We start from the raw sequence: 20,835 nt of genomic DNA, 5'->3' as shown, positions 1-20,835 counted from the left end.
AACAAATTAAGAAAGTCTTTCTTCTGCAAGACTGGATTTTATTAAGCACATAGTAAACATTAGGAATGAGATGGAAAATGTCTGAGGAGGTTCATCTTTCTGCTTCCTTATTCCTAGAATTACAGACTATAAAAATAAACCTGTCATGTGGATTGCTATTCTGAGAAGTGGGGATTCAGTTGCTGAGACAAGGATGATGTTAACAATTTTGCAATTTCTGAAGCTGGTTGGGTTCTGTGTTCTTCTGAGACTGAATTGTTGATCACTAATGAACAGTGAGATTCTCTGCTGCTTTTGATATAATGGTGTCAAGACATTATTTTTAGTCACTTTCTGTGAGGCAGCATACAAAGAAATATAACATTACTCCTGGAGTGATGAGCTACTTAATTTACTGAGTAACTTTGCAAACTGAATTGCTCAGTTCTTTACAGGAGGCTACAGCTGGATAAAGCTTGGCCTGGGGAAGTGCAGGGCTGTGTTCCAAAGCACCACCTCACCTGTGGCACTGCTGCTCTTGGGCTCCTGGGCTGCACAGGGGCTCATCCCCTCCCTGGGCTCAGCACAGCTCTTGTTTGGATCCCCAGCTGCCACAGGGCCCGTGCTGCCTTTCTCTTCAGGGTCACAGGCACTGGGATGTTCAGTGACCTATCAGAAAACACAGAGAGGGATTTTCTCCCATGGCTGTTCCTCTGCCTTGCACCAGCTCCAGTTCTACCCAAACTGCTAAAGTTTTATGCAAATCAGACTTGTGTTTTCTTGCAACAGTTCCACGTTATAAATGGAGAAATGTGTTGCTCTTTCTAAGAACTGCATATTCTACAAGACCTTTATCAATGAGCAGATTGAATTTTTTGCTGGCTGCCCCAAACAGGTAAATAATGTAACAGAAGCAGTGCAGAGTAGTGCCAGTTACTTTACAATTAACAGAACCAACATTTTTCTAGTGGAAACCTAGGCAGTTTTATGTCAAAACTAAGTCTGGTGAAACCAGCCCTCTCTTTATCACACCCCTCACTTGATTGCTAGTTTTGCAGCAGTTCACATGTTTCTGCCTTCCACGAGTTGAGATTTTTAATGACTCTGTCAGAATCTCCTCTTTTAACTGAAGTATTTTCTCCTAATTGTCATGAATGCGGAGAAAATACGAATCATGACATAAATTACTAAAATACTTTAAAACAATCAGCATTGCTGGTTTCCCCACGTCTCATAAAATAATTGCTTTTACCTTCCAATATTTGGCTCTAACAGATTATATTTATACCAACCCAGATGTACTAAAGGTTGGATGATCTTCTCAAGTCTTTTCTGACCTGAGCTGCTTTGTGACTCTGCACAACCCCACCACGCTTCCCAAAGCAGAACACTTCTATTCCTTTAGGGAAGTGCTTTTGAACCCACCACTCTTGCAGGAGCAGCTTTTACTGTTGCTCTGAGGGTACTTGTGGCACCTGCTGACGTCTGAACTTTGAATCTGGCTCCCAGAGCCCCGCTGTTTGTCAGGCTGATGGTCCGTGAAATTGTCTCTCCCACCACAAGGCTGCCAAAGTCAATGAGCTCTTTATCCAGAGCCAGCTGTGAGAAGATAAACCATTAATTACCACTGCCCTACATAGCACTAATGTCAATTAAATGAGCATCCGCTTTTTATAATAATAATTATATTATCCACATGCTTAAAAGAAGTCCCTTACCATGCAGGTCTTGACTGTACATTTCAGTGGAACAGAAAAAGAACCTGTCTGGGCCATAAACATGACTGCTCCTTCCAGCCCTTCATTTATCTAGAAAACAAAACAGAAAAAAAACCCTAATAATTTCAGAAGATTTAGCCTATGTAGTCTGATGAAAAATATTTTCACTCATTTTTTGAGTACCATATTAAAATGTATCTTTACTGATTCTATGTTTCTACTTTAGAACAGTTTTTGTGACAGCCTGGTTAACTTTAGCTGGGCAAGATTATAAATATTTGGAAACTTGCTCTCATTTTGAGGCATCTTTCCAAACATGCCCTCAGAATTTGCCTTATGACAATTTATCAGAGCTTGAACATGCACACAGCTGTCCATGTGCAACAGTAGCTCTTCTAAAAATGTGGGGTTTTTTTCTTGTTAACAGTTAAGAAATTCAATTAATGATGGTTTTAATCAGACTAGTGGCCTATACTAGGATTCTCCTCACTGTGCACTTACCATTGGCTTAAATGTTACCAGGAATTCACAGGACATCCCAGAAGACATTTTGCCAGGTGGGTCAAAACTATGGAGATAATTAACATAAAACTCCAAATTAAAGCTGTGCATGGAACACCCAGCTCCTGTTCTGGTAACAATGGTACATTGCTTTTTTTTCCCCTCACTTGGACTAATTATCAGAAAAGTCAGAATGAGTGACAGATTAATGAAAGGCTACAGAACCCTGCTGCAACTGGGAAACAACAAAGGCTGATTCTTTATTAAGGTTTTATTCAGAAAGACTTGAAGTGCTTTTAAAAGGCAAGACAGGGACTGTAGCCAAGAAGGTGAAGCTAAGGCTCAAAATCAGCAAGAAGAGGTGGAACTGCCCAGTCAATTAGGAAGCAACTTCTCCCATTATCCATTTTAATGTTGCTCTGTAACATCTCCCCTGTCTAAACACAAAATGAAGAGGAAAAACCCAAGGAGGGAGCTGCAAATGGTTAGAGAATGTGCTGCTTGTTGCCAGCTGTATCAAAATTATCTTGAATAGAATCTGCCACTCATTTCATGGTCTGTGTGAGGCAGGGAAAATGCCCATCAGAAGACAAGACATTTCACAGCTGCACTGTAAATGAAATTATTGAGGCACTGCTGGAGCCCTGCTCTGTCTGGCAGAGGAGCCAGAGGAGATAAGGAAGTGTTGTCAGCCATGGGAGTCCCTAAGCCAAGTGAGACATGGAACACACTCGCCCTCCACAGCTTTATCAAAACAAAATTAAACCCAAACCAAAGCAAAATGAAACTTTTTCAGAAAGGGAAACAGTTCAGCATTCAGGAGCTTAAAATGTAGACAGGGAATAAGCACCTGCATCCTGGTGGCCCCTGGCAGCTTCTCCTGAGAAAGACTTTAAGGAATTGTTCTTCATTTCAAATGTTACCTTGGTAAAATAGTTCTGATCTAGAGCACAAGCTGCCAAACACACAAACCCACACAGAACCACTCTGCTAAGGAGAGGCTCCATGGGGTGTAATACTGCTCATTTTAACCACAGGAATAAAGCTTTTTATCAGCAAATTCAGTGCCTGTCACTGATAACAGCTCTCAAGTGTTATGTCTGTAAATACCTGTGCACTGATCTTGAGGACAGTGACACCATGACAGTGTAGATGTGCTGGGTATTTTCAAAATACTTGGCAAAACTATTTTGTAACAAACAATTTATGTCTGGTTCTACCTGAGATAAGCTTTACAGAGTGTAGGATCAGTGTCCACAGGTCTGTGCTCTGCTGATCAAATTATTAATAACATGAAAATGGAGAATAAAATCTTAGATTATTTTTGCTAGCTATCCAGCTATGGATGGGTAACCACTTTAATTTTAAAAAGTTAATTAATTTATCAGATATTGAAAAATCATTCACAACTCTTGATATTTGGAGACTACTTTGAAAGGCAATTACAGAAATAAAAGACTTAGGCCTTTCAAAAAGCACTGTTTAATTTTTGGTCAAAAACCAGAGGTGCTGATTTACCATATGCAATTGTCCAACATACCAAATGAGAGAAAAAAATCAATCTTTGAGAGCAGGAAACCCTCATTTTGTCGGATTAGTAGCTTCAGGCTTTGTCACAGAAATTAAACACGTGTAAGTGGGTCAAAATGAAATCCACACACGTGATTTTGAACCAACCACGAGCTACACATGGAATCAAGCAGCAGAGCAGGTTTAGGAGCTGAAGGGCTCTGCTGTGTCCTGCTCACTTATCCACCTCCTTCAGGCTGGGAATGAAGTGCTCCACACTTTCCCAATCCACCACAGCAGCTGGATCCAGACTTTACAGCTCTCCAGGGATGTTGTTCAGTTAAGAACTCTCTGTTCACATTCCTGGGGACTCTTGTGGGGACAAAGTGGGCAAGGAATGGCTTCACCTTGGAGCATCCTGTCCTTATCAGATGATCCAGAAATTCCATGTGTGGTTTATCCCCACAAGGACAGTGGGCAGTGAGCTGGGAAAGGAGCTCTGGAGTATGAAATCACTTACAGTGGTGAAACAACTTGTTTATTCACTGGGGTGTCATTAAACTGTCCCACAGGTGGCTTCTCCAGGTGAGTAGAAGGGTTCAAACCTGAACTTTCTCCTTAAGCCAAAGGAATTCACCTCTATTTCTCCTACATGTTGATAAGCTTCACTTACACCCAGGAGCTTTAGCATTTTTTCACTTTTAGTCTAGACTAGAGTAATTTTTTTTTGCTTACCAGAATTCTAGGTAAATAAATTCGTTTCATGACTTCATTTTTAGAGAAGTACTACTTTTACAGCTTGTCTTTTATATATTTAAAGGCTCAGTGCAGCTCCAGAGAGAGGTGGTATCTCAATTCTTAAAAAGAAACATTTTGTAGATACCTCCTTTTGTTTATTTATAAACAGTGAGATAAAATTATCAATACAGTTAAACTGAGATTAATTTGCAATCTCCCAACTAGACACAGTGCTTCATTACATAACCTGGCAGCAGGATTACAGGAATAGATTGATGGGAAAGACCACAGGATTGCAATTTAAGTGCTCTTTGCTCTGAGATTGATTTCCTTTATTTCATCAGGTTTTTTCCCTTCCTTTTCTGTTGAAATAAACTGTGTTTATCTCAAGACAGAAGTTTGACTTTTTTTGCCCCCTAGTTCTCTCCCCCATCCCATTGAGGAGGGAGTGAGGAGCTGCTCTGTGGAGTTTCTCTGCCTGCAGGGTCAATCCACGACAAGCAGAAATTTCAGTTGCTGCAGAACTGGGTTCCAGCTCTTGTGGTACAAAGGTAAAACAAGTCTGCAATGAATTTACTTACTGAACACTGATGAAGTCCTTGAGCCATTCACTGATTCCCACCAGCCTGCAGTAATTAACACTGTAGGATGCATTTGTCAAAACTATCTTCTTTTTGTAGATTTGACCAACATCAAAATCCTTGGAATGCCAAAAACACCAGGTGAGTGTCAGTGACATGATGTCACATTCATAGTCTGAGTTATTAACAGTTTTGTTAAGTAACTGAAATTTACCTCCATGGGAGTCATCACTTCTTTAAGGACATTATTTTACAGTAATAATGAATTTACAAACCATATACAAGTTTCAGTCATGTTGCCCTTCAAATAACACAAAACAGTCCAACAGGAGGTTTCATCATCTGCTCACCTTTCTGACAGTATTTAGACTCCTCTAAGAAAAGGAAGTATTTTATAGTTTAGATAGTAAAACTAACTAGTTTATTTGATCTATCACTTAATAAAGAGATTGTTAGAGAAAAAGGCAAGAGCTGTTTCAAATTTCACTACAGGCCTATTAAAGGCTGCAACAGATTTTTGATCAAGACATTGGGATATACCTCCAGCAAATACCTCTCCACAATTCCATGCAGAATGGCCACTGACCTTGAAATGAATGCAGCTGGGTTTGCTGTGGAAAGCACAGCCCTTATGTTCCTGAGCAGGCACAGTTTGCTTGTGAAGAATTCCAGTTTGGAGTTTCTCCATTTTTTTCTCAGCCATTTGTTTCCTCATTTCCCTGATAGCCAACCGTGTTGGATCTTCTGCTTTGGGCACCTAAAAAGGAACATGCAGAAAAGCCAACAGATCTGTGTGTGACCACAGAAATCTGCAGCTCCAGTAGAAAAATCTGCCAAAGGAATCTTCCAGCACCTGACCAGCCTTTGTCTGGCTCTCTCCAGTCAAATTCAGCATCCCAACCTCAACATGAAGAATTTAATGGATTCTCAGCTGTCTGTTCTGCAGTTTATCATCACCCAACACTAGAAAATCATGTTTTTCATGGCAGAATTAGCTTTTCTGAACTTTAAGGGGTTTTTTTCTTCTCAACTTATTAAATACTGAGAAAAAAAAAAAATCAGCTGTCTTCACTGGAATGTTTCAGTCATGGTCCAGTGCTTCTCCACACAAGTCTAGGAATATGTACTGACATGATTTCTTTTTGATGGATTCTGAAGTTTTTTTTAAATCTCAAGTAAACATAATGTGATTTATGTCTTCACAGATTTCTGAACTAAACCTAAAGTACTGTTTTCTCTTTGAGAGAACAAACTCCTCCAGAACAGTGTCAAACAGCAATGACTGATGATATTCTCACATCTGAATTTCTGCATCTATGTAATAACATAATGTCTGCATTTTAACTGCAAAATACACAACTATTGGTTTCAAGCAAGGTTCTTTTCTGTTTCTAACAAGAGATACCACAGCATTTACCTTGTGCAAGTCATATTCCCGACTCCAAAGTCCTGGGAACTCTGGTACCAGGAGGGTCTTGTCCCTCTCTGTGTCCTCATCACCACTTTCCCAGAGCACATCCTGGGGTCTGTTCTCAGGACTCTCTCCTTGGGGGGCATTTCCCTCCCCAGCCAAGGAACAAACTGATGGAGAGCGCCACGGCTTTGGTGAAAGAACACAAGTTTTGAAGATACAGCTAAAAATTACAGTTACTACAACAATTATCAATTTCTGAGGAGATCTTTTAATACAAAATTGACAGGTCTTTGGTTTTTTGGCCTCTTGGCCTTTGGCTCAGAGGCCAAAGATGCCAACTTAGGCCATTCCCTCTTAAAACACTGAAAACAGACAAAATTTTACATTAAAAGCCACTATATTTCCTTCAAGAAAAAGGAAACTAACAGATATGAAGAGATCTGATAGGGAAATTACTCTCCACTTGTTCTCTACTGTCTCATATTTGGTTGTAGTCTGTGCTATTTTTAAACAGAATTCAATGACCTGCACATTTAACAAAACAAAACAAAACAATCTAAAGAGAGCTAATTCCTAGGCCTTTGATAACCTGTGATATTTCTCCATCTGCATGTTTGCAGGTCTCCTCACTTTGCCAGGCTTTCCCACTCGTCAGTAAAGGATCCTCAAGTTTACCACGAGCCTTAATTGCCTTAGCAGGGGACTGACTTTTTCTCTGCTTGTGAATTGAAGCTCTTTCTTGCAAAATTCGAGACACAATCTCCATTTTTCTTGACTTCTGCAGTTCTCTAAAAGCTCTGTAATCAAAAATTGTAAGAAATATTAACCCAACCATGGTGGTTTAACAATAATATTAACTACAACCCAGTTCCCTTGGAGCCTTTTAGCTAAATAGCAAGTCTTTAAGTTGGGTTCAGTGGTAATTTGTGCCAAGACACCAAGTGATTCAGAGGCTGTTTATACATTTTTGCAGACTAAATATACTCAGTTACAGTGTTTTAGCAGGCTGATACAGACTTTCACAGTGTTCAGGGGAGGAAGAAGGACAGTTACTTCAAGTTTCCAGTTTAGGGTCACTGAACTCCCCTCCTGGAGCAGTCGATCACTGAACACCCACGGAGCTCTGGAGCTCTGAGCACCCCCAAGGCAGGAGTTCAGGGCACCAAGAACAGACTGTGCAAGTGTCACACACAGAGTGGGAGAGGGAGTTCACTCCCTTCAGGCTCCATCAGAGATGTTCTGCCTTCAGGATCTGACTGAGCTCCAGGGAGCAGGCAGAGTTTGATATTGGTATGATACTCACTCTTTCCTTTTTTCATGTTCTTGCTGTCTTTTATGGAGAAACATTTCCCTGATAACATTGCCTCCTTCTGCTAGGATGGCCTCCCTCATTTTCATCTCCTCCTTCTTTGCCTCCAAGGCCTTTGCTTTGTTCAAAATTTGGAGAGTTTGGAGCCTTTCCTACGGAAGTCACACAAACCAGTTACATATTTGATTCATATATTAAAGAATATAAAACAGAGGATCTAATGCTGGTCCCCTTATCCAAGTATCCATTTATGGTGATGTCTCTGAAGCAGAAGGTATTGTCTGTAATATTCTCTGTAGTCATGGGGTGCTGAGATGCAGAAAGCTCTGACTAGGTCCAGGCTACTTCTCTACCTTCCAGTCTGCCCCTGGAATGCTGCTCAGTGAAGGAATAGGAAAAGATAACAGTTCTAAACAAATCAGGATTAAATTAAGATCATTCCCTCATATTCTACAGAACATAAATAGAAAAGCAAAGCAGCATAGCTTAGAAATTCCTAATTTATACTATTTAAATCCGCAAATAACTGTTTTTCTTCCATATGTTTTCTCCATGTGGAATATTTCTGCATTGGGATCCAAATAACTGGAAATCCTTCTGGCTGAACTTCCAGAGAACTTTTTTTAGTATGCATTATTTCCCAGAGAGTTCCCATCCCAGAACAACTAGACTGTTGACAGAATAAACTGCATCAGCAGAAGTGTCAAACCCTGCCCACACAGCTCTCATGCCATCCCTGCAATGGTTAAACTCTCCCCAGTTTCAAGGGGTTTGGTCAGTGATGTGATCAAAAATCACTGCACAGCTCTGCAAGGAAAACTGAGCTGACTTGCATTAGAACCCAGCAGTCTCCCAAGTCAGTGACTTCATTCCCATCCCAGCCCAGCAGCAGTACCCTGTTGGAAGTGATGCTGGTTTTCAGGGAAAGCACAGCTTGTATCCTTCTCTCCATATGCTCCCGAGCTTTCGCTTCTTCCTTTGCATTTTTTTCATGAATTCTGTAAGCAAAGTAAAATCTTTCAGGCTCTCATCCTGGAAGGCTCTTGGTAATAGAATGTCTGAGTTGACAAGGAGTAATTGCCACCAGGAATTGCTGCTGTAAAGTCCTGTTTGGTGGGCACTGGCTGTGGGCACAAGGGAACAGCTGGAGGCTCCTCCAAACATGGCACTGCTCAAGCTCCAAGTGCCAACAGGTTTTCAAATATTTTGCTCAACAACTTTAATTTTTTTAAATTTTGGATATGAAGAATGTGTTTCATGTTATGACATATGACTGGCTGCTAAAATAAAGAATTCAGGTGTTGCTCATATAAGTAGTATCTAAACCTTATGTAGCAAACTTTTACAAGCCAAGCACATGTACCCACACTAAAAATAAACCCTGAAAACTCTACAAGTTGGAAATACGTGGGCAGGAAACAAACCTAGGAATATTCCAGCTAATATAATGGGAAACCAAGAAAAAAATTAAGACTGATAGGTTTGATACAGTTGTCAGGAAAAAAAATCTATTTGATTTTGTTTTTCTTAATTATGATCAGTTTGTATACACCATCTAATAAAAATAAAACAGCATAGAAACAGTACAGTTATTTCAATCATTTTACAATTAAGTCCTAATATTTATGCATTAGGATATATTTATATATATATAAAAATAAGTAACAAATGTTCAGTTTCTTCAGCAGCAAAATAATTCAACACCAGAATAATAACATAAACATTAACCTATGAAAGAAGATGTAATTTAAGATCAACCAGAGCAGCAACACAAAGAAATTGCCCATCAATCCTTTGATGCTTTTTAACCACATTTCTGAGGGGACATAGAATGGGACAGGGCAGGTTTCAAACCTGGATTTTAGTTCTACTACTTCAGTTAATGACACACACACACACACACACATATATAAAATGCTTCAAATCATTATCAATGCCTCCAAGAGGTCAGAGCCCTCATGACAAAGACTCAGGGAATCTGGAGGCCATGCTAGGACACTGAGAGGATTTTCTTCTTTCCACATCCTTTTTGCTCTGTAAGATCTCATTGCCTCACCACATTGTACCTGGCACGAGATTTCCAGGTGCAACAGAAGACACAACTTACAGAAAAAATCATTATTTTTTAAAGACTGTAGGATAAAGCCTTGCCCAGCAGATTGTGCACCTTGCCATGCTTTGCCTCAGGAAGCAGACTGCTTTCTCATGGTTCCTTTTTGCATCCTCGAGGAGTTTTTTATTTCTTTCTTCACGTTCTCTCCAGGCTTCCTCCTCTCTTCTGCAAAACACAGACAAACCAACAGCTGCAGCAGGACTAAGGAAAATTTGATTCCAACACAATGAGACCTCAGAGCGGGGTTGGGAAGTTTATTAATATGTGCTGAAATTAGGACGTTTGTCCACTCTCCACATCCCCCACATTATAGAAAAAGTTATAAACTTTACAAAAGCCACAGCCTGACACACTTTTGCTCTGCTTTTGGAGAGCACTTTTGTGCTTCTTGGTTTCTGCTTCTGCTCCAGGAAATCTCAATGGACTTCACCATAAAGCCCAGAAGGTCCTGGAAGCCAACAGGACTGCAGACACATGCAGCTGCATGTGACTGCATGCAACTGCTCTGACCCAATAAACCTCATTTCCTATGATAAAATCCCCTTCATTTGTAGCTTTTTCATTTTCAGTAAGTTTACTCCCATAGATCAAAAATCTTTATTTGTATAACTGCAAGGCCATGGCCAATTCTTATTTTAATTCCATTTCCTCATCAAATATTCCTGAAGCACACCCAGCTAAGACACGCAGTAGCACCAGTATCTGAACTAGCTAATCTCAGCACCTGCAGCAGAGAATTGGCTGAAAATAAAACAAGAAAGGCAGCAGGCTCTGACTTTGAGGCTCTTACTTCTCTCGAGTCCGACGTGTTCCTTCTGCTTGCAGGGCTGTTATTTTTTCCTTCCAAATCCTCACTTCTCTCTCCTCCTGGTATTGCATCTGTAGCTCCTCCTCATCTTTTTGAAGTTGTTCACGGAGGATGTCGTATTTTCCCTGTTCAGTTTCTATCTGCCACAGCTCAACCCTTTAAAAAAAAGTGTGAATTGTTTTCACTGGAATACTGATATTCTTTCACTTTAAGGTGATAGATTGAGTAGGGAATACTCTATGGGGAAAATAAACATATAACTATGTTTTCTTTTATTATTTTAAAACATGTTTTGAATCAAACCCTTTTACTGACACAGGTGTTCCAGACTAAGGCTCATATCTAATACCATATCCCTTTCAAACACATCAAAAATATTGGTCCAAAAAAGGTAAAAAAATAAACCTCAAGTTTGTGTTTCTCCCATTTACCTAGAAGAAAATATGAAAACCAAGAAAAATTCTAAAAATAGCTTTTCCTTCAACAATAAATAACTTCAGGGACAGGCCACAGCTTTTATTCTTCTGTGCTTTGCTGAAGGAACCAGATATGATATAGCTGAGCACATTAATCTGTTCTGTGTATTGCTAATCACACAATAAACAAGTCAAGCATTTTAAAGCTATTACACAACACTGCAGCAGAACACACTGTATCCTGGTTAACCACTTGGCTAATCACAGCTAGAAGCTTGTGCCTGTGTTCCTCCTTTGATGTACCTGTGGTACCAAAATATAAACACACTCACCTGTTGCCTCCTGCAAAAGACAGTTTTACTCTGTCTGATATAAAAAAGTAATTTATTATGTGTGAACAATCAATTACAAGCAGCAATATCAGCTTGGCATAAAAATACACAGTATTGTTACAATGTCTCCATCATGCTCATTTTCTATCCTTTCCTTTATGCCCTATAAAAACACTAAGAGGCATAAATTACAAGTATTTATGCTCATGCACAGACAGATTTACTTTAGTCCATCTTATTTTACATTTCAAATGAGACCTGTTCAGGTCACAATTTATGCACCTCTCATAATAAAATCAAAACTTTATTTACATGTGCAAAACTAACTTGGGGACTGAGCCACATCACTTACATTAGTAAGGAATGAACCATGCAGGCTAAAAGTTGCTCTAGAATGATGTAGTTCAGTATTTATAAGCAATTTCTCTGTTGACTAACTTTTGAATCCATCCAACAGCATATGAAGAATGTAATAAAGATTGATTCCCTTCACACTTTCTCCATTCCCTCACTTACAAGTTCTGTTTTAGTGTCAGAGCAAGTCTCAGCTCCAGCTCCTTCTCTCTCTCCAGTTCAGTGCACAATCGGCTGCTCACGGCCTGCAGGCGGGACACGGCTGCACTGGCAACGTTAGAGAGAACCCAGCAGAAAGAAATGTGAACATTGCCCCCCTTGCAAGATCAGCAAGAATACAGCACAGCTCTAAGGCTCAGATTTATTCATCAGAATCCCAGCAATTTATGCAGCCTCTTGTTTAACCTTCTAAGTGTCCATTCTTGAGACAAAGCTTTCTTTAAACTCTTATACACCAGTTGAAAGGAACAGATGAGAATTTCAAAAGCACTGACCAGTAGCTTAATGAAACGATTCACTTCTCAAACTGATAAAGGTAGTATTATTCATGAAGATAAGCATAGGTGAACCTAGAGAACCTAGACTGATTTTGCTTTTAAAATGGTACCACAATATTCCATACACTTAGGCTACAACTGCAGCATTCCCAGTTATTTTCCTTCTCTCCCCAGGAAAACTTGCAGACAGTGTGCTACAGGATCCACAGACAGTGGCCTGACTATACTCACCATAAACTCCCATCTTCTAAATGAAAATTGGATCTTCTACCTGCACCTACTCCTCTAAATTCAACATTTCTCTATTGGCATTGGTAGTGCTAATGGCAGCCAGGATTTGCATTCTTGCTAAAACACAAAGACTTCAAACTTCATAAGCCAGAAATCTATCAAGCCTTTCTCACTCCACTAGTCACTTGCTAAATGTAAGAGATTGGGAGAATTGCTATTTTTTCCATATCTAGACCTCTCCACGTGACCCATCATAAGGATAAACACTACACTGCTTTTCTGTCTTTGCTGGGATTTGTTACTGTCTCTGAGATCCCACTTGCACCACCTCAGGAGACTCATTTGCATCAGCTCATCAGTTTTCTTTAAGCAGCTCTCCCATTCTGGCAGTTAACCTGCCTTCCTTTCTCTCATTCATCGCTGCTCTAACCTGGAGATTAACACAGGTTAGAAATGCAGCTGCGAAGTTTGTTCACAAGCCTCTGGCTCCTGGTACACAAGCCACCCACTGCTTTCTATTTAAACCAAATGTGAAGAGTACAGTAAATTGCCTCCCACTTGATAGCACAAGTGTTTCAGAGCAGCTCCTGTATGCAGAGCTACTCCTGAAAGGCATTCCTGCATTCCAGAACAACACAAGAAAGGAATGGCACATGTGTATTTATAAAAATATATACACACACATATATAGAAATCCTGACTGAGTAATCACCAGAAGCAAAGCCATGACCTCCAGGAGTGCCACAGCACCTTGATTCATCAGACTGAATAGAAGATTGAGACCCTGACAGACATAACTGACAGCAGTGGGCTAGGCTGATTTAGTACCTGTTGTTACATTTTAAAATATATGCCTCTTTCCTACCCATTCCTAAGTTTCCACCTCTTTCTGCTCTTATCTCATTAATTACACACAGATGAACATAGTGGATGCCTGTAAACCTTGGTATCCAGAAATACTCTCTACCTACACATTGCCAGCCTCCTCCTCTCTCTCTATTTCCATGTCTACATGATCCAGCTGCTTTGCCAGCATCTTGCTCCGCAGCCGACAGGCACTCAGCGTGTCACTGCAAGAAACAAACACATCATTTATGTTTTGTAGGTTCTTTTCTCTTCCCAGTGAAAGTCTTCTTTTTGAGGGCAAGATTCACAGCCAGGATTGCTGTCAGATACATAGTTCTATAAACTCCAGTATTTATGATGGATACAGTACCTCAGTATTTGCTGGGGATTTGTGCTGATGGATTATGTTTGCTTAAACACTAACCTGGTTTTTTGGACCGTCAGTTCCTTTTCCCTGACCATGTCATCGAGCAATTGGAGGTTTCTCTGTGAGGTTAGTATGTGAATTCTTTCTGCAGACTTCAGAGGCTGAATGTTACCAATGTTGCCCAAAGAGCGTTCTGAGCTTTGCCTTTGAATTGGAACACACAACCAACAAAGAAACAATGTGAAACTGTAGTGATGTGAAGTTTGTCTGACATCCTCACATCCCTGCTTTCTGTTTTATTCTAGCAGAACTGTTACAAATAAGACCATTATAAATAAGGAAGAACATGAACACAAACAGCACAGGAAGTTTGCATGCATGGACTTAAGCCAGGATTTTCAGTATTGGATATCTAATGTTGAACATTTATACCCTCATTCAAAGCACTAATGATGTGTGTTTGTTTTAAAATGCCTGGGGCTCCTCTTGATCCCACCTCAGCTTTGCAATTTTAGTGTTCCTGAGCAATAGTTTACAATTTTAACAGGAACATTTTAAACTAGTTTAAGACATGTCAAACACAGCTGGTCACTCAGCACCACTGAAGAAATTCTGTTTGAATTGGAGAAAGGTATTTACGTGCTAGAATCAGACTGGTCTCCAGCATCTTCAAAAGTGTCCTTGTTTTCCATCTTGCCACCATCATCCAGCTCTTCTTCCAGCTCATATTCTAGCAGATATTGAAACAACAGCTTAATAAAGAGACTTTGAATTTTAAAATGCAAAGCTTTCTATATTTGCTGTCAAGTCACAGCATGGAGAATCAGACGTGACATTTTATAGCATTACTGCAGTGTACATTAAAAAATTCATATGGCAAAACAAACAGGACTATTATACACCTGCAAATGAACAGGAGAATGTTCTCTGCCTTCATGTGGAAGTGTCACCAAGAATCCCATTTATGTGGGAAAATCCCAAACAAGAACAGGGATGGGGACAAGGGAGGATAATGTATTGCCAGGTTCTGGCCAATGATCTAACATGTTTATCTTACATTATGTTTACATTAATGCCAGTTTTTTGTGACTTATCAAAACAATTCATCTTCACCTTCCCAGTGTTCTTCCACAACAGGGAGCTGACCAGCTGCATCTTCTTTTTCTTCCTCTTCTTGTTCTTCTTCCTCTTCTTCTCTTTCTCTTTCCTCCTCTTCTTCTCCTTCTTCCTCTTTTTGTCTTTCTCCTACTTCCTCTTCCTGTCTTTCTTCTTCTTCTCTTTTTTCTTCTTCTTCCTCTTCTCTTTCTTCTTTTTCCTCTTCTTTTTCTTCTTCTCTCTCTTGTCTTTCTTCCTCCTCCTCTAGAAACACTAGAGGAGATATTTGCTGTTCTCCCTCACTAAAACTGATCTCACCATCTTCCATGCTGTCAGTTCTTTCCAAATGACCAGGCTAAATAAAAAGAAGAACATGTTTTCCACATCAAATATCCAACAACTTGCAATAGTGGTGACTATCTCTGGAAGTGAATTCACAGCAATCAGTACACACTTAATGCATGTGAAATAACGGGATATAACCATATACCTCTCTGCTAGTTACACATTTCACTCTTAGTGAAAAGCAAGGACTTTGCCTTTTTGCCTTTTTTTTTAAATGTAACAATCATCTCAGTAATAAAACAAACCTTCTGAATGTATTTTATCCACTTACACCACGACTTTACCCCAAATGATTTGGGCACAACTCCTACGAACGCTCTCTGTTCTTGAGTCTTGTGGAGTTCTCCAATGCAAAGCAAACTGTTCCCAAATGTTGTTACAATTTATTAGAACTCAGTAAATTCTGCATGTCATCTAGAATGAGTTATTACCACATGGTTGAGCATTTCACATCTTACCCACAGAAAGACTTGGACATATGATTAATTTTAACGAAGGTGGACATATGATTAATTTTAACGAAGCTTTGAGTGCATTTATGTAAATCCTTCTGCAGAATTCAACAAGAATCAACAAGAAGAGAGCATCCATTTTCTCCAGTTAAGGAGCAGAGAAAACACACCCCAGGATTTGAAGTATGGAGGAATGGGTAAATGATAGGAACCACCTTAAAGCCAAGGATTCCTACGCTGGGCTACCGATTTAGGGATATTGGTGGCACTAAGAAGTGGCACAAACATCAAATGAGCAGCCAATGCAGCAGCGGCCCCAACGCCCTCAGCCCTGCGTTGTGAGGTTGTGTGGCTCCAACTCCCAAATAACAAAGTTTGGGGTAAATCAGGCCGAGATGCACAGCGCGGCAGAAGGCCCGAGCCCTCCCACAGGACGCCCCGGGGCAGTCTCGGTGCTCCCGGCGCTGTCCCCTCACGGCTCACCGCGCCCAGGCCCCGGCCCGGCTCCTCACGGCCCCGGGCCCGCCGCGCCGCGCCGGCCGCGCTGCCACGGCAACGGCGCCAACCACCGCGCGCGGGGGCGCCGCGCACGCACGGCCGCCACCCGCCCCAGAACCACCGCGGGCGCGGGGCGGCGCTGCCGGCGCGCCTCGCTGGATCCCCCCCCCGCCCGTGGGGTGGTGCGGGCCGGGATCGCTGGGGGCCGTGGGCAGTTGGCCAGTGTCCGAGGGCCGGGGTCCGGTGTCCGAGGGCCGGAGTCCCCAGGCTGATATCTGGTGTCCGAGGGCCGGGGTCCCTGGGCTGGGGTCCGCTGTCCGAGGGCCGGGGTCCGGTGTCCAAGGGCCGAGGTCCCCAGGCTGATGTCCGGTGTCCGAGGGTCGGGGTCCCCGGGCTGATGTCCAGTGTCCGAGGGCCGGGGTCCCCGGGCCGGGGTCCGGTGTCCGAGGGCCGGGGTCCCTGGGTCTGGGTCCGGTGTCCGAGGGCCGGGGTCCCTGGGTCTGGGTCCGGTGTCCCTGGGGTCCTCGCAGTTGTTCAGATCATTGAGTTCTTGAGGTCTGAGCCATCTTGAGCAGCTCTCTGGGGTCTTTTCCTACTTGACGATTGTTGTCAGAGGTAGATTAGAATATGAAACACTGACACGGCTCCTGCCCGGGTGTGGTGGCGAGTGAGCTTTTTGCACATTCTTTAAAAGAATGATTTACACTTTGGAAATACAGCAGCATTAACAATTCCATCGTATTAGTGTCAGTAATTACCCTGCTGGGAGCACCTTTACCTATGCTGCCTGTCTGGGATATCTGGTTCAGGTGGTTTCAGGTAACCAAAGCCAGACATTCTCAGTGAACTTTCAGCTTGTTGTTTACTAATATCCATTTATAAATTTTAAGCAAGTTGGTGGCATTATGATTAAAACCCTTTTTGTGAGTTCAGATGACTTGCTGCAATGTGAAGTCTTGTGGATTTGGGGCTGGAGTACACATGTTAGAATACCGAAGGTTTCCAAGTTTCAATCCAAAAGGAATCTGTCTTAAATGTCTTTTCAGAAGTAAGCCTGTACTATTCTGACGAAAGGGTTTTACCACTAGTTACTAATTAAAGGTTATTACAGCAGAAATCATGTACTGCTCATGGTGCCCATTTATTATGTCACATTCTGAACAGGTCCTCTGGCTTCAGCAGCAACTGCTGCTCTAGAGGTTCCATATGAACTTCTGTAATTGTTATAAATATGCACAAAATCACTACATGAAAAGTCTTTAGATGATATTTCAGTGATTTACATAGTGAATGTCTGTGTTCATAAAGTGAACCAGTTTGAATATTCTGTTCTGCAGTGGAATCTCCTGAGCCTGTGTGTTTGAGGTGTTCAAGTGTTCAGGTACCAGATTTAGGGTGCCCAGAGAAGCTGTGGCTGTCCCATCCCTGGAAGTGTCCAAGGCCAGGCTGGACATGGCTTGGAGCCATCTGGGATAGTGGGAGGTGTCCCTGCCCATGGCAGGGGGTGGCACAGGGTGAGCTTTGAGTTCCCTTCCAACCCAGGCCATTCTATGATTCTATGATTTTAGCTCTAAATTGGTGATTAACTGGGTTTCCTTTCTGCTCAATTCCTTGTGTTACCTTGACAAAGTCAAGGAGCAGTGCAGCTGGATCCACAGCAGAGCAGATCCCTGTTCCCTCACTCTTGGCACTAGGCCTCGATGACGTGCTAGAGAAACCCAACTATTCAAAGACTCCCAGGGATTCAGTTATTAAAATACTGAGACATCATCTGCACCAAAATACACCCTGATCTGTACACAGAGACAGATGCATTCTCAGATTTATTTAGTTGAAAACGTTCCTTAATTGTAAGCAATATTTCTGTAATTGTTATCGTTGCTATGAGAGTAAGGTCTAGGTTCTGATCCCAGGCACACAAGCACATGCTGCTAATCTGAGCATTTATTTCCACTGGCACACACAGTATGGAGTATAAATTACACACAGTGACCAGTTCACTGTCCCACATTTATGCTATAGGTCCTCAATCTTGAGAAATACATGGACATTCTTAGCTCTATAAATGGTGGAATCTTGATTTTATGGCATCTATTCATATTACATAAAACAAATTACATACAGACATTTGCAGGATTAAAGCTACAAGATGTAGGCTAAAAATATGCAGTGATTAACTGTATAGCTCTCTCTGCAGATCTGGAATAGTTATAACTGTGTTAACTCTGAACCTGCCAGTTCCCACACTCCTCGAATTGGGATAAAAAACATCCAAGCACAGATTTTCCCCTCAAGAAAACACTCAGAAGAACACCTGGAAATATCACTGATTATCAGTTTCTTGTGTTATTTTTCTTCAGGATATTTTTTCAGTCCCAATTTACAACTGTTTGAATTATTTTCATAACAACAACATCAACAAGGGTCATGATTTTGCGTCAGGTAAATAATGTGTTTTTAGGGAAAGACAGTGTAGATTTTTCTCTATCATATAGATAGGCAAGGGAGAAGATATCTGCAGTTCCTCTGAAGGAAATTATGGCTCCCCAGCCAAGTTCTTATCTCCAAATCTACAACTTATGTCTATCAACTTAAAGCCAGTGAATCTTTAGGATTTAAGCTCTTGGAAATGTAGAAAAAAGGCTTTGATTGATGCAGCTTTTCCAGATTTTGTGGGCTCTGGACCCCAGTGATCCGTCTTGGAGAAACTGGGAAACGGAGCGAGCAGATCCAAATTAAACCCCTGCTTTGCTCCCAGGAGGTTAAATTCAGAGGCAGTTCTGTGAAGTTCCTGCAGTACCACCTCAGGATCAGCTGGAAAGGCAGCAGAGCTGGCCAGTTCACTCTGCTGTATGGCTGCATACTGTGCTTCCACAGGCAGTTGGCATTTCCCTTCCGAACGTTTCCAAGGTGACAGGAGCTCATATGTGGAGCTTTCTGGCGTTTCGGCAGGAAGACATGCCAATAATGGAATCTGCATTTTGGCAGGGTGGTTCGTATCAATTACATAACACAACTTGTCTGCCCCTGTTGTTTGATAGGGATCGATGTTGGCCTGTAAACAATGGCAAACATTGATTTGTCGGACTGTAAATAATGGCAAACATTGATGAGCATCTTCCCAATGACTCATCCTTACAGATGTGTGGACAAAAAATGAGAGGGGCATTTGCTATCAGAGCACTCCATGGAGGGATGGCCTGGGATGGCACCAGCTGGGAGTGCACCCCTGAGAGCAACACATCTGGGGTAAAACTGTCATCCTGGTCCTGGAATTAGCCCTGGCTTGGGGGCAAAGTGGGGAATTTCATCCCAAATCTGTTGCATAAAGAAAAGAAAAGGAGGGCAAAGTGTCTGGCTGCAGTGTGCTTCACGATTATAAAAAAAATTTATGCAGATTGAGGGAGGAACTAGATGTTCTACAGAACATTTAGAAACAGATAAAAACTATATTCCTAGCACTTTAGGTGAAAGGGAAATTAATATTGTGGTTATCCAGATACTGATTAAATACAGACACATTTTTGTTGGGGCTGGGGGACATTCATACAGTGCAAGTACAGTACAACCTCTGAAAAAAGCTAAATATTCCCACCATGCAATTGCTACTGATATTCCCAAACCTCATTTACAAAAATAGGCATATGTGTGTAATTGGTATATCTAGAGACATTTGGCGATGTTGCCACAACAGTCTTTCATGAGCTGCTTAGGTGGAATCATGGGAGGGTGAGATTAATTATCCCTGTGGTACATTTTTTGCCTCTTAAAATTATATGTGACAATATGATATCTTTATTTTTTCTGGCAGTAAATGCACCTGTTCGATTTAGAAAATGATCTATTAAGAATACCAGGTAACCCAGTGCAGCTGTAAAATAAATTGAAATCATGTCCTTTTGATACAGTCTCAAAATCCTGAGTAATAAATGACTGAAAATATGTTTTTTGGCCCAAATCACTGAGCATGCTTCTCCTCAATCCCATCAAATTACACCATCCAATAAATGATTGTATGGTAGCAGTTACAGAAGTATGGATGACTGTGATCAGGGGAAATTCATACCTGTTATACATTCCAGAAGAAAAATACTTGCCAGATACTGAAATGTGGGTTTCTGGCTTCAATATAGTAAAATATACTTAAAAGTTGTGACCTTTATTAGTGTTTGAGTAAGGTGGATACTTCAAGAATTAGCAATTGTTGATATAGTAGTAATAACAACTAATGATTTATTAATGGTAATGATTAAATGTCATTGTAAAATTGTCCAGATGTGGGTGGAGCCCATTAGCATTTGACCTGGCATGGACAAATACTACAGAAACACTGATTTAAGGATCTGTGCTGCTTTCACAGATCTACTACAGCTTTACTACAGCAAAGATCAAAGTTTGCCCCAAGCTGTGTAACTCTGAGCTGACAGCCTGGTCCTGCTGGAGCTGCAGTGACCCCACGCAGTCCCTGGGGTCTGGCTGAGCCCCACATGCAAGCTCAGAGCATGGGATGGACATTTCCATGAAAGCTGGTGCCTGCAGCCATAGGGATTGAGGAGGAGTTTGTTAGAGAGAAAAAAAGGCTTAGGAAACATTGAGTATCATGGGCCATCTTTTTAAGACTATTTGACAGTTCCCAGCCGGTAGCTAAAGCTAAAGGAAAGCTTTAATTATTTTCAAGAGGATTAGATGAGAAAGATTTGGAGAGCTTATTTATTTTGTTTTGTTTTGATGT

The 20,835-nt window shown here is 41.3% G+C and overlaps 1 protein-coding gene across 3 annotated transcripts in view; it reads right to left on the bottom strand.

Moving 5' to 3' along the window:
• CFAP74 (cilia and flagella associated protein 74) overlaps window positions 1-20,835 on the bottom strand; it is a 67,007-nt gene that overhangs the window by 21,532 nt on the left and 24,640 nt on the right. For all 3 annotated transcript variants that reach the window (XR_008440425.1, XM_053997427.1, XM_053997428.1), the window contains exons 2-18: window positions 14,827-15,163; window positions 14,353-14,443; window positions 13,771-13,917; window positions 13,472-13,570; window positions 11,935-12,039; window positions 10,653-10,826; window positions 9,917-10,027; window positions 8,645-8,747; window positions 7,744-7,901; window positions 7,030-7,237; window positions 6,444-6,626; window positions 5,613-5,783; window positions 5,027-5,145; window positions 2,199-2,265; window positions 1,698-1,787; window positions 1,405-1,578; window positions 501-648 (exon numbers count right to left, since the gene is read on the bottom strand). Coding sequence is in view for 2 of the 3 variants with exons in the window: in XM_053997427.1 (XP_053853402.1) it covers window positions 501-648; window positions 1,405-1,578; window positions 1,698-1,787; window positions 2,199-2,265; window positions 5,027-5,145; window positions 5,613-5,783; window positions 6,444-6,626; window positions 7,030-7,237; window positions 7,744-7,901; window positions 8,645-8,747; window positions 9,917-10,027; window positions 10,653-10,826; window positions 11,935-12,039; window positions 13,472-13,570; window positions 13,771-13,917; window positions 14,353-14,443; window positions 14,827-15,136 (2,458 nt within the window). In the remaining variant the exon portion in view is untranslated. The remainder of the gene's footprint in view (window positions 1-500; window positions 649-1,404; window positions 1,579-1,697; window positions 1,788-2,198; window positions 2,266-5,026; window positions 5,146-5,612; window positions 5,784-6,443; window positions 6,627-7,029; window positions 7,238-7,743; window positions 7,902-8,644; window positions 8,748-9,916; window positions 10,028-10,652; window positions 10,827-11,934; window positions 12,040-13,471; window positions 13,571-13,770; window positions 13,918-14,352; window positions 14,444-14,826; window positions 15,164-20,835) is intronic.

This window comes from Vidua macroura, chromosome 23 (assembly GCF_024509145.1).
Source record: "Vidua macroura isolate BioBank_ID:100142 chromosome 23, ASM2450914v1, whole genome shotgun sequence".
Lineage (NCBI taxonomy): Eukaryota > Metazoa > Chordata > Aves > Passeriformes > Viduidae > Vidua > Vidua macroura.
This window is presented reverse-complemented; position numbering and strand designations above follow the sequence as displayed.